This window comes from Anomaloglossus baeobatrachus, chromosome 8 (assembly GCF_048569485.1).
Source record: "Anomaloglossus baeobatrachus isolate aAnoBae1 chromosome 8, aAnoBae1.hap1, whole genome shotgun sequence".
Lineage (NCBI taxonomy): Eukaryota > Metazoa > Chordata > Amphibia > Anura > Aromobatidae > Anomaloglossus > Anomaloglossus baeobatrachus.
Window position 1 is genome coordinate 24,345,883 of NC_134360.1, and position 14,874 is coordinate 24,360,756.

At 42.0% G+C, this 14,874-nt stretch overlaps 1 protein-coding gene across 1 annotated transcript in view; it reads right to left on the reverse strand.

Annotated features, from left to right (window-relative positions):
* The window catches only part of ADAMTS9 (ADAM metallopeptidase with thrombospondin type 1 motif 9), a 361,962-nt gene that overhangs the window by 47,911 nt on the left and 299,177 nt on the right, over positions 1–14,874 (reverse strand). Inside the window, exon 30 of the mRNA XM_075321378.1 lies at positions 4,003–4,176. Within this exon, the coding sequence (XP_075177493.1) occupies positions 4,003–4,176 (174 nt within the window). The remainder of the gene's footprint in view (positions 1–4,002; positions 4,177–14,874) is intronic.

Here is a 14,874-nt window from a genome sequence, read left to right on the forward strand (position 1 = left end):
AGTGGGCTCCCATCAATTTTTGATAACCAGGGCAGGTAAAACAGACAACTGTGGGCTGCAACCCTCAGCTGAGAGCTTTACCTTGGCTGGTGATCAATAATAGAGGGGATCTTATGCCGTTTTTAAAAAAAAATATTTATTAAATAATTTAAAAAACAGAGTCGGTTTCAGGCTACCACCAGGGGGAGCTGGAGCCCTGCAGGAAAAGACACTACACAGACCTGAATCAACATGGCGGTGGACACACAGTGTGTGCTGGAGCACTGCCCTGCAGACTCAGGCATACTACAGAGGCCACGGGGCGTGCGAGAGATGGTCAGGCAGGCCAGGTCATACACAGTACGGTAAGAAAGAAGACTGGAGGAAGGAGCAAAAGCGAGATCGAGGTCAGGCCGAGGTCAGTACCAGAGGAAGCAACCGAGTGGGGAGGTAGGAGAAGGGGGAACGACTGGGGCTATTGTGGGAAGGAAGGAGATGGGACGGAACACAGACAGAGCACAAGGACGGATCAGAAAACACTTACAGGGACCAGCAATCACAGGTAAAGTAGTGCTAAGCTTATAGCCAGCGCTGGTTCACCAGAGATGACAGAATTTAAAGCATCCAAGCTCCAGAAGTGAGGCCCGAGAGAAGGCTCTGACCCCTAGCCATGTGGACAGGGAGGTGGAACCATGACAGTCGGGTCCCCCCCTATTTTTGGTAACCAGCCAAGGTAAATCAGACAGCTGGGGGCTGGTATTATCAGGCTGGGAGGGGCTAAATAACCATGGGTCTTCCCACCTTTATAATACCAGCCCCAGCTGTTTGCTTTACCTTGGCTGGTTATTAAAAATAGTGGGGATCCCATGCTGTTTATGTAAATTATTTAAATAAATATTATTTAAAAACAGCATAAGTTCCTCTTTATTTTTGATACCCAGCCAATGTAAATCAGACAACTGGGGGCTGGTATTATCAGGCTGGGATGGGCCAAAAAACCATGGGCCTTCTCAGCCTGATAATACCAGCCCCCAGCTGTCAGCTTCAACTTGGCTGGTTATCAAAAATAGGATGGAGCACATGCCGTTATTTTAAATTATTTATTTAAATAATTAAACAAGAATGGTGTGGGCTCCCCTCTACTGTTGATAACCAGACAAGGTAAAGCAAAGAGCTGAGGGTTGCATCCAGCAGCTGTATGTTTTACCTGCACTAGTTATCAAAATAGGTGAGAGCCCAAGTAATGTTTTTACTCCATAAAAAAAACCTTTTTTTTTTTTTTCCATATCCACGTTTGCAGGGTAATCGCCCCGTTTTGCTTCCTTTTTCAGACCCCTAAGCCTTACTACAACCATTTTACAGCAGAAAAGTTTGGGTCCCCATTGACTTATATGAGATTTGAGATCAAGTTCAGCTTCTGAACAAAACCTGTAACTGAAGTTTGTCCGAACCCGAACTTCCATGGTCCGCTTATCTCTAGTCTTCAGATCTTCTGGCTCTGACTAAGCCTCACGTGGTGACATGGGGCATCAACTTCTTGCGTCACACCCCATTTGTCTATGTGGGGTGCAAGCCATGGCCCTCATAACCAAATGAGGTTTAGTCAGCACAAAAAAATCTGAAGACCTATCCGATGAGCAGTTGGAATGAGTGGAGGACCAGGTGGGAAGCTGAGGTAGCAGGACAGGAGGGTTAGGCTTCGGATAGGCGAGTATAATCCATATTTTTTAGCCTTTTGAAGATTCTCAGCTTATCTTGCTTCTGCAGAGACCTCAAAGCTTCAATACAGACTGAATCAAATCTGATGGCTGATTAGAGCGAATCTGCACAAAATGAATTTTAGGAGACTAAGGCTCTGTGCGCACTGGGAAATGAAATTTCCTTGAGAAAATTCCGCATGCTCTCAAAGATTACCGCACCCGCGGTAAAAAACCGCGGGAAACCGCACCCGAAAATCGCATGCGGTTTGCCGCGGTTTGCTGCGGTTTTACCGCGGTATTATTCGCGGTATTGCCGCGTGCGGGTTGGGATGTGCTTTATTGCATTCAATGCAATAAAGCACATTGAAAAAAAAAAAAAAAAAAAAGTCATTTAATTCTGAGATAGTAGATAGATAGATAGATAAAGAGACAGAAGAATAGATAGAGGGATAGATAGATAGAGGGATAGACAGATCGCTGCATTTCCCACGGTCGGCAGTGAGTTCACATTACCGGCCGTGGGAAATGACCGGTAATTACCTCTGCTGTCTGCTGCATTCAGCCTGTGTCTGTGACAGTCGCGGCTGGATGTCAGCAGTGCAGGACGCCGGAGCCGGAGCTGTGGATTATGCCGGAGCTGTGTGGATTACGCCGGAGCTTTGGTGCGGGAGGGGTTAATAAAATGGTGAACGAGGCTTGTTGGTTTTATTTAAAATAAAGGATTTTTCGGTGTCTGTGTTTTTTCACTTTACTTACGGGTTGATCATGTCAGCTGTCACATAGACGCTGCCATGATCAAGCCTGGGGTTAATGGCGGTGATCCCCCATCACCATTAACCCCTTGTTATATTACCCTGACCGCCACTGCTACACGGCGGCAGGAAGAGCCGAGGACACTCCCGGTGCTGCCGCATAATGTATGCGACAGTCCCGGGGCAGCTGCGGCTGATATTCTCGGCTGCCGGAGGGGGAGTGAGGCGGGGGACATTACCCCTGCCCCTCTCCCTCCCCAGCCTGAGAATATCGGGCCGCCGCTGTGTGCTTACCTCGGCTGGACGGTGAATATGCAGCGGAGCCCACGTTCTTTGTTTTCTATATTTCCGTTTTCTTTCTATGTGTGTTCTATATGTCTGTGATCTATGTGATCTATGTCTGTGTGTTTGTGTGTGATCTGTGTGTGTGTTTACTCTCTGCTCCGCTTCCTCTTCCTGTAATGACATCACTTCCCTGCAAAACCGCAAGCAAGTGATGTACATTACCGGAGGTAAACCGCAAAATACCGCAGGGAATAACGCAGGAAAACGCAGTGAACCGCACAGAATTTGCTGCCTGCGTTATTCCCTGCGGGATTTCACGATTACATTGGAGTCAATGGAGTGAAATCCCGCAGCGATGTGCGGAAAAGAAGTGACATGCACTTGTTTTTGCTGCGGGATTCCCGCAGCAAAACATGCAGCTGTCAAATTCCGCCCAGTGCGCACAGGATTTTTTTTCTCCATAGGATTTGCTGGTGATTCACTGCAGAGATGTTATGAACATTTTCTGCAGCGAAACATGCAGCAAAGCCGCAAAAAATCCGCGGCAAAATCCGGTAAGTGCGCACATAGCCTAAAGGCTGCTTTACACGCAGCGACATCACTAACGAGGCCGGATGTGCGTCACGAATTCCGTGACCCCCAACGACAACTCATTAGCGATGTCGTTGCGTGTAAAGCCCCCTTAACTCAACTGTAGATGGGATTTCTGCTAATGGGCTGCAAAATTAGATTTTTTTATTTTTTTTTATATTTTAGGCACATGGTCAGAAAGGGACAGTGCCTAAAAAAAAAAATCCTGCAATTTGACGCACACCACACCGCTTTATAGATGGCCATCAATCACGTGTTCTAAGAGCAATTTAGTAAATGAAAGCTGAGCACTGTTTGGATCAGTCGGACAGTTTTGATACACGAGAGGCGTTATTTTTCTCATCTATTGGGATATATTTAAAAATAAAAATGCAATAGTGAGGGTAACTTTTATTTTAATATAAGGAGCACATTAAGGACCCGTGTAGCCTCTTTTGGCAGACTTACTTGCTGGACTTTGAGAATTTCTTTTCTCCTCTTCATTTTTTTTTTTTCCATCAGTCATCTGATTTGTATCAGGAGCAGACTGAATCCCTGCAGAGTGTAAACTTTGGCAATCTGACAAAAATCCACGAACGCACTCCAGCCCCAGCTTACACCTCACAAGAGTAACGTGATGCCGACCCACGTCAGGATGAGCATCTTGTACGTTTTGAATATTCTGGAGCTGCCCACCCCCCGGATCTCCTACTTACGTCTTGCCATTCTTCTGCTTTCCAAGTGTAAACTGGACAATCCTCTCTTTGGCAAATTTGCTCTGACACGGGTCTTGTAGACTGATTGCAGTCGGATGCCCTGGACAATTTCTGAGCACTAACTTGGCAGTGAATGGTCCTGTGTTGCACCCCTCGTCCGCACGTTACTGAGCACTAGGAGGAAGAAACATTGTGTAAGTCATCATCTAAGATAATTACAGATCAAGATTTAATATTAACTTCCAGATGTCAATATTTGACTTTTTTGTAATTGTAAAATATTTAAAACCATTACTTTTAATTGTATTCTTTTCAATTTACATTATTTTAAAAAAAAAAAAAATATATATATATATATCAAATTATTTTAAACTTTTTTTATATATATTATAAACAATTTTTACATTTACATTTTACAATTTTTACTTTTTACATTTTAAACATTATTTTAAACATTATTTTTTATATTTTTTTTACATTATTTTAACCATTTTTTTACATTTTAAACATTTTCTTTGCATTTTTTACATTTTAAACCTTTTTTTTACACAATTTGTTTCATTTTTTACATTATTATAAACATTTAGTTTACATTATTTTACACATTTTTTACACTTTTTTTCATTTTTTACATTACAAACATTTACTTATTTTTTAGATTTTTTTAAAATTATTTTAATCTTTTTTTATATTATTTTAAACATTTACTTTACTTTTTTTTTTACATTATTTAAAACTTTTTTTACATTATTTTACACAATTTTTTTCATTTTTTAGATTATCATAAACATTTATTTTACATTATTTTTCACAATATTTTTCATTATTAACATTTATTTTACATTACTTTTTACAATATTTTAAACATTTTTACATTATTTTAAATATTTTCTTATACATTATTTTAAACTATTTTTTACATTATTTTAAATATTTTTTTTTACATTTTCTCTACTTTTTTATTGTCACTATTACTGTTATCTCGAATCACTCAGACATATATTTTTAATGTTTTGTCTATATATTACATTTTTTTACTGATTTTTTTTGTTACTCATCACATAGTATGAGATGGCTTATTCATAATGATGCAATTACCATATTTCCTTTTTATGCCGTTTTTTTTTATTTTTGTTATTTTTATATATATATATATATATATATATATATATATATATATATACACACACACACATCTATATCTACTGGTATATATAAATATAAATATATATATATATATATATATATATATATATATATATATATATATTTATATTTATATATACCAGTAGATATAGATGTGTGTGTGTGTGTGTGTATATATATATATATATATATATATATATATATATATATATATATATATATATATATACCAGTAGATATATATATATATATATATACACACACACACATCTATATCTACTGGTATATATAAATATAAATATATATATATATATATTTATATTTATATATACCAGTAGATATAGATGTGTGTGTGTGTGTGTATATATATATATATATATATATATATATATATATATATATATGATTATTGTACTTGTCCCTATTATGTACACCCCTTTCACATGTAAAGCGCCACGGAATTGATGGCGCTATAATAATAATAATAATAATATACAGTATATATGTTTTTACATTTTTGTATTACACTTATCACACACTATTTGAAAGTTTATTTCTACAGTTCCAATGACCATTTTTACTTTAGGTTTTTTTTTTTTCATTTTTGCATTTTATTTTTTTTATTGTTATTATGCAATTATGTGTAAATTCTATGTTTACTGAAAAAAATCAAACAAAAATAAAATAAAAATGGCAAATATATATATATATATATATATATATATATTTTATTTTTTTTTTTAATTTGGCATAAGCAATAACACTTAAGCAATCAGATGACAAACATATTTTATGAAGAAGCTACATTAAATAAACCATGAAACAAAGTACGGTATGTAAAGTATTTTAGGATTGGGTTATATTTGTGTAATGCACTTTTGCAGGATATGGATGATGCAAATGTAGCAGAGTTGAATTTGTCATTTATAGTCCTTTATGGTGCATGGTTTACATTGATCCTTTTTTACGTGCAGTCCCATGTAAACCTAAACTTTGTTAAATCTGATTGTAAAAAAATACTATGCAACCCTTATGCATTACCTAATTGCATTGTCCTTGAGCTATCACTACATACATGTAATTGTAACTAATTCAACTGAAAAGACCGACTGTCATTAATTATAAACTCAATTTCATGTTCCAGTTACTGGAAAGTTCCCTGTAATATCTGACACTGTTCTGTCTGTTGAAGCCTGTGGGTCTGTATATAAATGGTTAAACATCAGCGCTATTTCTATGTTTATTCCTGACAGATAATTTCGGAGGTTATGCCACTTTCCAAATAATACAGAAATTCCTAATATGGTAAATAGGCGAATTATGCGATTTACTGTTCGGTGCTTGTGCCAGAACCAGCGGCATTTTCTACTTTGTCCTATGCGGCGCTGCAATCTCCAGTACTTGGGACAGAAATTATCCTAAAATAACCATTGATTGAGGAACGAACATGATTTTGAGTCTTACGCTGGTTTCTGGGAATGCATTGAGGACTCGGCGTGTATGTGGATTGATCAATCATTGGTTATTTCCAATAGTAAAGGGATAAATGAATGGCAGGACTGACAGGCACTTCAGATCTTGAGGCATCATGTGGATTGTGTGTAACTGCACAAGCAGTCCCTATGGTTTGGTACCACTGTTGAGTTGGAGGGACTCTATGTGCTGCAATATGGTGCCTCCATATGGTGCTGCACTACCTTATATGACATATTATGGCATTATGGTACTGTTTGGGTACTCTACTAGGCATATGTATGCCTAAGATCTTGCAAAGAGACCTAATGTGCATGAAGTCTTAAAGGGGTACTCCAGACAGCAGCATCTATTACCTCTCCACTTAGACTGGTGGAGTGCTGAGCTATAGGATCACCACCAATCATGTCTAAGTGGAGGTTGAGAAGACAGACGGAAAAACATGTGCCCTGCAAATCCATTCAAAGTCCACGACATTGACGGAAACAGCCAAGCAGTAGAAGAGATGACCGGAGTTGGATACCAACTGATCTACCTTTTACCATTTGATTCTGGCTGAAATACACTTATAATGAAAATGCTGAGAAATATACGGGTTTGCATTTTATATATAAATATACATATTTATATATAATACTTATATAAAAAAATACACGGATTTGCAGAATAATTAGTCATGGAGACTTCTTCTTTCTTCTTTGATGACCTTCAGCTTGATCTCAAGCCATGGCGACTTTATGGATGAACGCTCTGTAGGAAGATCGATGTTGTGCAGCCTAGGTAGGTTCATCAGGGTCTTCTCCGCCTAGATGGGCCCACCAGGGACTTCTCCGCGTAGGTAGGTCTACCAGTGTCTTCTCCATCTCGAAAGGTCCACCAAGGTCTTCTCTACCTAGCTAAGTCCACCAGGGTCTTCCCTGCCTAGATAGCTTCACCAGTGTCTTCTCCATATAGATAGGTCCATCAGTGTCTTCTCCATCTAGATATGTCCACCAGTGTCTTCTCTGCCTAGATAGCTGCAGCAGGGTTTTCTCTGCCTAACTAGGTCCACCAGGGTTTTCCCGCCTGGATAGCTTTACCAGTGTCTTCTCCATCTACAAAGGTCCACCAGTGTCTTCTCCATCTAGATAGGTCCACCAGTGACTTCCCTGCCTAGGCAGGTCCACCAGGGTCTTCTCCACTGTTAGCTTGATTATATCAAGTTATCAGGTTGCTGGTCTTCCTCTTCACCTTGTTTCTATTCTTTGGACCATGATGTCCTTCTCCAGTGATTGCTCTCTTCGTATGTGTCCACAGTAGGCAAGTCATAGTTTGGTGATTCTTGCTTTGAGTGACGTCTGGTTTGATTTGTTCCAAAATATATTTATCCGTAATGACTGATTTTATCAGTGCTAATGACAAGATATGGCCTACAGGTGGCAGTACTGGATCTGCACCATCTATTGCTGCTAGAGGCTGCCAGGAAATATAAGAATACTGGCACGTCACCCACCTTCTGTATTATTAATTGATGAGTGGATGAGATTTGGTCACTTATTATACACAGGGCTGCTACTGTAATATGCTGTGGATGTTCTGCCCAGAAAATTCACATACAAGCTCTGTAGCATACCTGAACGCAGACTTATTAGCAGTGTTTCCACTATACATTATGGTAGAACATAAAAAAGCAACTGGAACTTGCAGATGTCTCATTGTACATTACCGATGCCAGGGGTGGACATGGACAGAAGAGACCTCTGTGACTTTGCAGTCAAATAGCCAATCATAATGCAGAATTCCACCTGCTTTGAAAGTAGGAATGGCCCCTGTACCTCTAGGACCCATGTGCAGTTGCAGAGGTTGCACCAGTTGTATGCGTGCTGCTGCTGACCGCGTGAGGCCGACTGTAATGGCCCCGGTAGGATATAGTGCTGTGACTCCCTCATTAATTTCCCGTCGTGGCTGCCTCCTGTGCAGGAAAATACAACATTTCTTGAATAGAGTGGAAATATTTCTTGAATAGTGGTTGGAAAGTTTAAGCCACCTGTTCAAATAACAGGTTCTGATGGGGTCTAGTTGCTCCATGTCTTGGTTCATACTCTGTAATGATGTTCCAACTTATCCTGAGGGATCTCCCCTCCACATGTTCCTATGAGAGGTTTTTCCCAGGAGTCAGTATTGAGCGACTAATGGAAGCCGAGCTGCTTAGCAGGTGCCCAGTCTTCATCCACCGCCTATAACTTTCAGCTGGCCCTTGGGTACCATTGGGATAATGTCATGATGATCAGGGACAGCATGGGAAAGGGGCTTCTAGACTAGGGGATTTTAGCTAGTCCTGATCTCAGAGTTACCTCTGAAGGTGAGGATGATTGAGCCGCCTTCCTGACCCTGCTCCTGACCTGCCCTGATCTTTTTCCCCCTCCCTCAAGCCCTGGGGAGGTTTGGGGCAGGAGTGATAAAGCCAACAGAAATAGACCAACAGGAGAAACCAAAACTCTATCTCTGGGCGCACACACACACACACACACACACACACACACACACACACACACACACACACACACACACACACAGATATGAGACAATAAGAGCTTAGAAGGAAAATAAGAGCAGGGAGGAAACAGAAAGTCAATGATAGAACTTCCATAACAACTCCAAGCACAAAGCGATACAATCACCAGCAGGACTGGGACTCAACCACCCACAGAACATCACAGCAATAAATTATAGTCAGCTTGGGAACGCAGATTCCACCATCTTAAAATGGCGAGGAGTAAATGTGGTAGGGTTCCAACAACATGTGATCCTAGAGGTAACCAACACCCTAGCAGAGGTTAATGTTTGCTTGCCTGATCATTAATGCGCACACAGCTGGTTGACGCCCGAGTCTGCCTGTGTAACTCATAAACACCAGAGAAATCATAGTGTAAAGTGTCAGAATCTGTAGTGTGAACAGCTCTGAAAAAGAATGCAGCTGTGTTTGAAACGGTTTCCCCTATCCCCCATGTTTCTTCTAAAGTTTTACATTTGTAATGGAATAAAGACAATGCATTTTTACTCACATCTTCCTGGAGCTGGAGGATTTTTCTTCTTTCTGGATTGCTTTCGTGTGATCAGGACATGGTTCCATGCACACTGGAAGTCGAGATGGAGTTTGTGAGCTGACAAAAAACTTTTTACAAGTGTGAACAGCGTCTGATGCCGCCATAACACTCGGTGACACTGTGTGACGGACAAGGAGGACATGTGTTTAGGGGTGTCTGTAGTTGACGCTTGGGCGTTGCCCTAAAGTACTCCTATCTTATCTACGTTGACCATGACTTTCATCGGTCTAGAGAAGATCCAAGAATGGTGCAACTGTTGACGTTTGGATAATGGAAATGTGGCTAGAAGTGTCCAGGTGTCTTCAATGGACGGTAGGACTGTGGCCCGAAGAGTTCCTGGTTTGTCCTCAGCATAGACCAACGTGCAATAGATCTGGCATTGATGTTGGAACGATAATGGAAAAGTAATATACTCCAAACCGGCCAACTACCCTCGAATTTCCGAGGACTGTCCCTGCAAATTTGCTGTCTCTAGTTTCTAGTGGCATGGTTTATAGAAACTCAATAGATGCATTGTTTTGGGCAGGATTGGGATGGTTCCGGTGAGAACATGGGTGGTACGTAAGCATCCTTAAATTGCCGAAACCAAGATTGGAAAGTATCCATACTCCTCCACCACTACGTTGCAGTCTTCCCTTGATGTTTTCAGGAGACAACTACTAAAGGAGGCCATAGCAAGGAGCAGAATGAAGCCCTAAGGCTTAGGGCCTCGTGCATGAAAAACATTTCAGAGAAAATGAGGCCTTGTATCCATGACTGCACTGGACAAAAATGGTTTATATATCAGTATATAAAGAAATCGTAAGGAGTAATGTACGTAAAACAATAGTCTTAAAGAAAAGTAAAAGGATGTGTTTAATCCCAAATATTTGGGTACATGTGAGACTCTTAGATATGGGGAAGTACACGATGTGACAGCCGATGTGGTTAGATCCAGATGCTGCTTACATTAAGTGAAATTCCCATAGCCCTGTGCCAAACGGCCCAACGATTTTGCTGTGTCTAGCCGCTGTGTACTCAGTGTGTTGTATTAGTCGTGCCACACGTCTGTGCCATCTTTTGTTAGGTATTTTCATGAATGCACACATCAAAAATTTATGACGAGACGCTGGGCATTTATCAAAACAGGAGCTCTGCGAATTATCAATGGAAGGGAAAATGAGACCTAGAGTCACTTATTGCCGCTGTATGTGAAACCCATGGACTCTCAGCACCGTACATGTCACTAGGTTGGTTTCAGCATATTGCACATTTTCTGATGTTATCCTTTGGACTGGGAGAAGTGAATGCCTCTAATATGTGATGGCCTTCGTGGACTCATCCTGGACATGAATTAGTTATTGGAGAATTTTGCCAACTCTCCAAGAAACATCCTGGAAAAAAGGAGACCTCGCGGGCAATCGGAAGAGTTGCAAATTTCCCATGGGCTGCTGAAGCCATCCTAAACCTCATGGAAAGCAGCACTACCAGAAGGTTTCTTGTGCACGGTGTCGGAACCTGGTATCCAAATCTACACTAAGGGGGTGTAGAAAAGGCATGGAGTGGGCAGGACTTTAAAAAGGGGCAAGAAGCTGCTCCGTGATTGATGTTATCCCCCACCCGGAAATTATGGCATTCAGTGGCGTAACTAGATTTTTATGTACCCCGATGCAGAGTTTCCCATGCTCTGATATACATATATCGCTCAGCACCCAGCTGTCCCATGATATCAGAGCATGGGAAAGCTGTGTGCTGAGGGAAAGATGTATAGCAGAGCATGGGAAAGCTGCATGCTGAGGGAAAGCTGTATAGCAGAGCATGGGAAAGCTGCATGCTGAGGAAAAGAGCACTACCATGCTCGGGTGCTCTGTACTTGTAACTAGTGATGAGTGAGCCCTACCATGCTCAGGTGCTCTGTACTCGGAACTAGTGATGAGCAGGCACTACCATGCTCGGGTGCTCTGTACTCGTAACTAGTGATGAGCGGGCACTACCATGCTCGGGTGCTCTGTACTCGTAACTAGTGATGAGCGGGCACTACCATGCTCGGGTGCTCTGTACTCGTAACTAGTGATGAGTGAGCACTACCATGCTCGGGTGCTCAGTACTCGTAACTAGTAATGAGCGGGCACTACCATGCTCGGGTGCTCAGTACTCGTAACTAGTGATGAGCAGGCACTACCATGCTCGGGTGCTCAGTACTCGTAACTAGTGATGAGCGGACACTACCATGCTCAGGTGCTCTGTACTCGTAACTAGTGATGAGCGGGCACTACCATGCTCGGGTGCTCAGTACTCGTAACTAGTGATGAGTGGGCACTACCATGCTCAGGTGCTCAGTACTCGTAACTAGTGATGAGCGGGCACTACCATGCTCGGGTGCTCTGTACTCGTAACTAGTGATGAGCGGGCACTACCATGCTCGGGTGCTCAGTACTCGTAACTAGTGATGAGCAGGCACTACCATGCTCAGGTGCTCAGTACTCGTAACTAGTGATGAGCAGGCACTACCATGCTCGGGTGCTCAGTACTCGTAACTAGTGATGAGCGGACACTACCATGCTCAGGTGCTCTGTACTCGTAACTAGTGATGAGCGGGCACTACCATGCTCGGGTGCTCAGTACTCGTAACTAGTGATGAGTGGGCACTACCATGCTCAGGTGCTCAGTACTCGTAACTAGTGATGAGCGGGCACTACCATGCTCGGGTGCTCTGTACTCGTAACTAGTGATGAGCGGGCACTACCATGCTCGGGTGCTCTGTACTCGTAACTAGTGATGAGTGAGCACTACCATGCTCGGGTGCTCTGTACTCGTAACTAGTGATGAGCAGGCACTACCATGCTCAGGTGCTCTGTACTCGTAACTAGTGATGAGCAGGCACTACCATGCTCGGGTGCTCAGTACTCGTAACTAGTGATGAGCGGGCACTACCATGCTCGGGTGCTCAGTACTCGTAAATAGTGAAGAGCGAGCACTACCATGCTCAGTACTCGTAACTACTGATGGACAAACCCGTACAGTAAAAGTCTGGACCTGCGTGGGTTCAAAGGTACCCGAGTGCAGCGCCGGGGAATTCCAGGTATTAATCCGGATCCGCCACGCAGGTAATAAAAAAAAAAAATAAAGGAAAAATAAAGAAAAAAAGAATGAAGCAAGCGGTCTGTACTTACCGAGGCTCTGGAGTGGCTGTAACTGATTCCTGGCCACTCATTCGCTTTCGGGGCCGCTCATTACCTTCATGCATATGCACTGCTGCCCCCGCTCACTGGCGTCTGTGAGTGCTTGCAGTCAGACACATCCTCTTGCTGAGTGACAGCGTGTCTGACTGCTTTCAATCACAGGCGCTGTCTGTGGGTCCCTATCATACAGTAAAAATAAATAAATTAAAAAAAATTGGAGTAGGGTTTCCCCATATTATGATATCCAGCATAGATAAAGCATATGGCCACAGGCTGCAGCCCCCAGCCAATAACAGGAACCACATGCGGCTTTTCTTTTTAAAAATAAATAATTTAAATAAATAATTAAAAAAAAACCCGCATGCAGTCCCCCGCAATTTTGATACCCAGCCATAATAAAGCCCGACAGCTGGGGCTGGTATTCCCAGCCTAAAAATTGCAGTCACCCATAATTGTCACATCCATTAGATGCGACAATCCCAGAACTTTACCCGGCTCTTCCTGATTGCCCTGGTGCGGTGGCAATCGGGGTAATAAGGGGTTAATTGCAGCTCATAGCTGTCACTAAGCCCTACATTAGTAATAGGAGGCGTCTATGAGACCCCCCATTACTAATCTTTAAGTGAAAGTAAATAAACACACAGAAAAATCCTTTATTTGAAATAAAATACAGAAAAACACCCTCTTTCACCACTTTATTAACCCCCAAAAATACCCCTGCAGGTCTGATGTAATCCACACGAGGTCCCATGACGATTCCAGTTTTGCTATATCTGAAGTCACAGCGCGCGATCATGGAACATGGCCGCATGCTGTGGACTTCAGGCAGAGACTGAGCCACAGCGATGAGCGGTGATGTCACTCAGGTAAGTTAGGGGCACAACTGGAGGTTCTTATGCACCTCCACCTGTGATCGCAGCTAACCTGACCTGGCATCAAGTTTACTAGTCCTCTAGTGATAAATCTCCTGTTGATACTTGCTGTAGTTATCAAAACTACAGCAAGCAGCCCAGTAAGTAACACATTGCTGGAATAGCTACAGTTAGGTCCAGAAATATTTGGACAGTGACACAATTTTCGCGAGTTGGGCTCTGCATGCCACCACATTGGATTTGAAATGAAACCTCTACAACAGAATTCAAGTGCAGATTGTAACGTTTAATTTGAAGGTTTGAACAAAAATATCTGATAGAAATTGTAGGAATTGTCACATTTCTTTACAAACACTCCACATTTTAGGAGGTCAAAAGTAATTGGACAAATAAACCAAACCCAAACAAAATATTTTTATTTTCAATATTTTGTTGCGAATCCTTTGGAGGCAATCACTGCCTTAAGTCTGGAACCCATGGACATCACCAAACGCTGGGTTTCCTCCTTCTTAATGCTTTGCCAGGCCTTTACAGCCACAGCCTTCAGGTCTTGCTTGTTTGTGGGTCTTTCCGTCTTAAGTCTGGATTTGAGCAAGTGAAATGCATGCTCAATTGGGTTAAGATCTGGTGATTTACTTGGCCATTGCTGAATGTTCCACTTTTTTGCACTCATGAACTCCTGGGTAGCTTTGGCTGTATGCTTGGGGTCATTGTCCATCTGTACTATGAAGCGCCGTCCGATCAACTTTGCAGCATTTGGCTGAATCTGGGCTGAAAGTATATCCCGGTACACTTCAGAATTCATCCGGCTACTCTTGTCTGCTGTTATGTCATCAATAAACACAAGTGACCCAGTGCCATTGAAAGCCATGCATGCCCATGCCATCACGTTGCCTCCACCATGTTTTACAGAGGATGTGGTGTGCCTTGGATCATGTGCCGTTCCCTTTCTTCTCCAAACTTTTTTCTTCCCATCATTCTGGTACAGGTTGATCTTTGTCTCATCTGTCCATAGAATACTTTTCCAGAACTGAGCTGGCTTCATGAGGTGTTTTTTTCTGCAAATTTAACTCTGGCCTGTCTATTTTTGGAATTGATGAATGGTTTGCATCTAGATGTGAACCCTTTGTATTT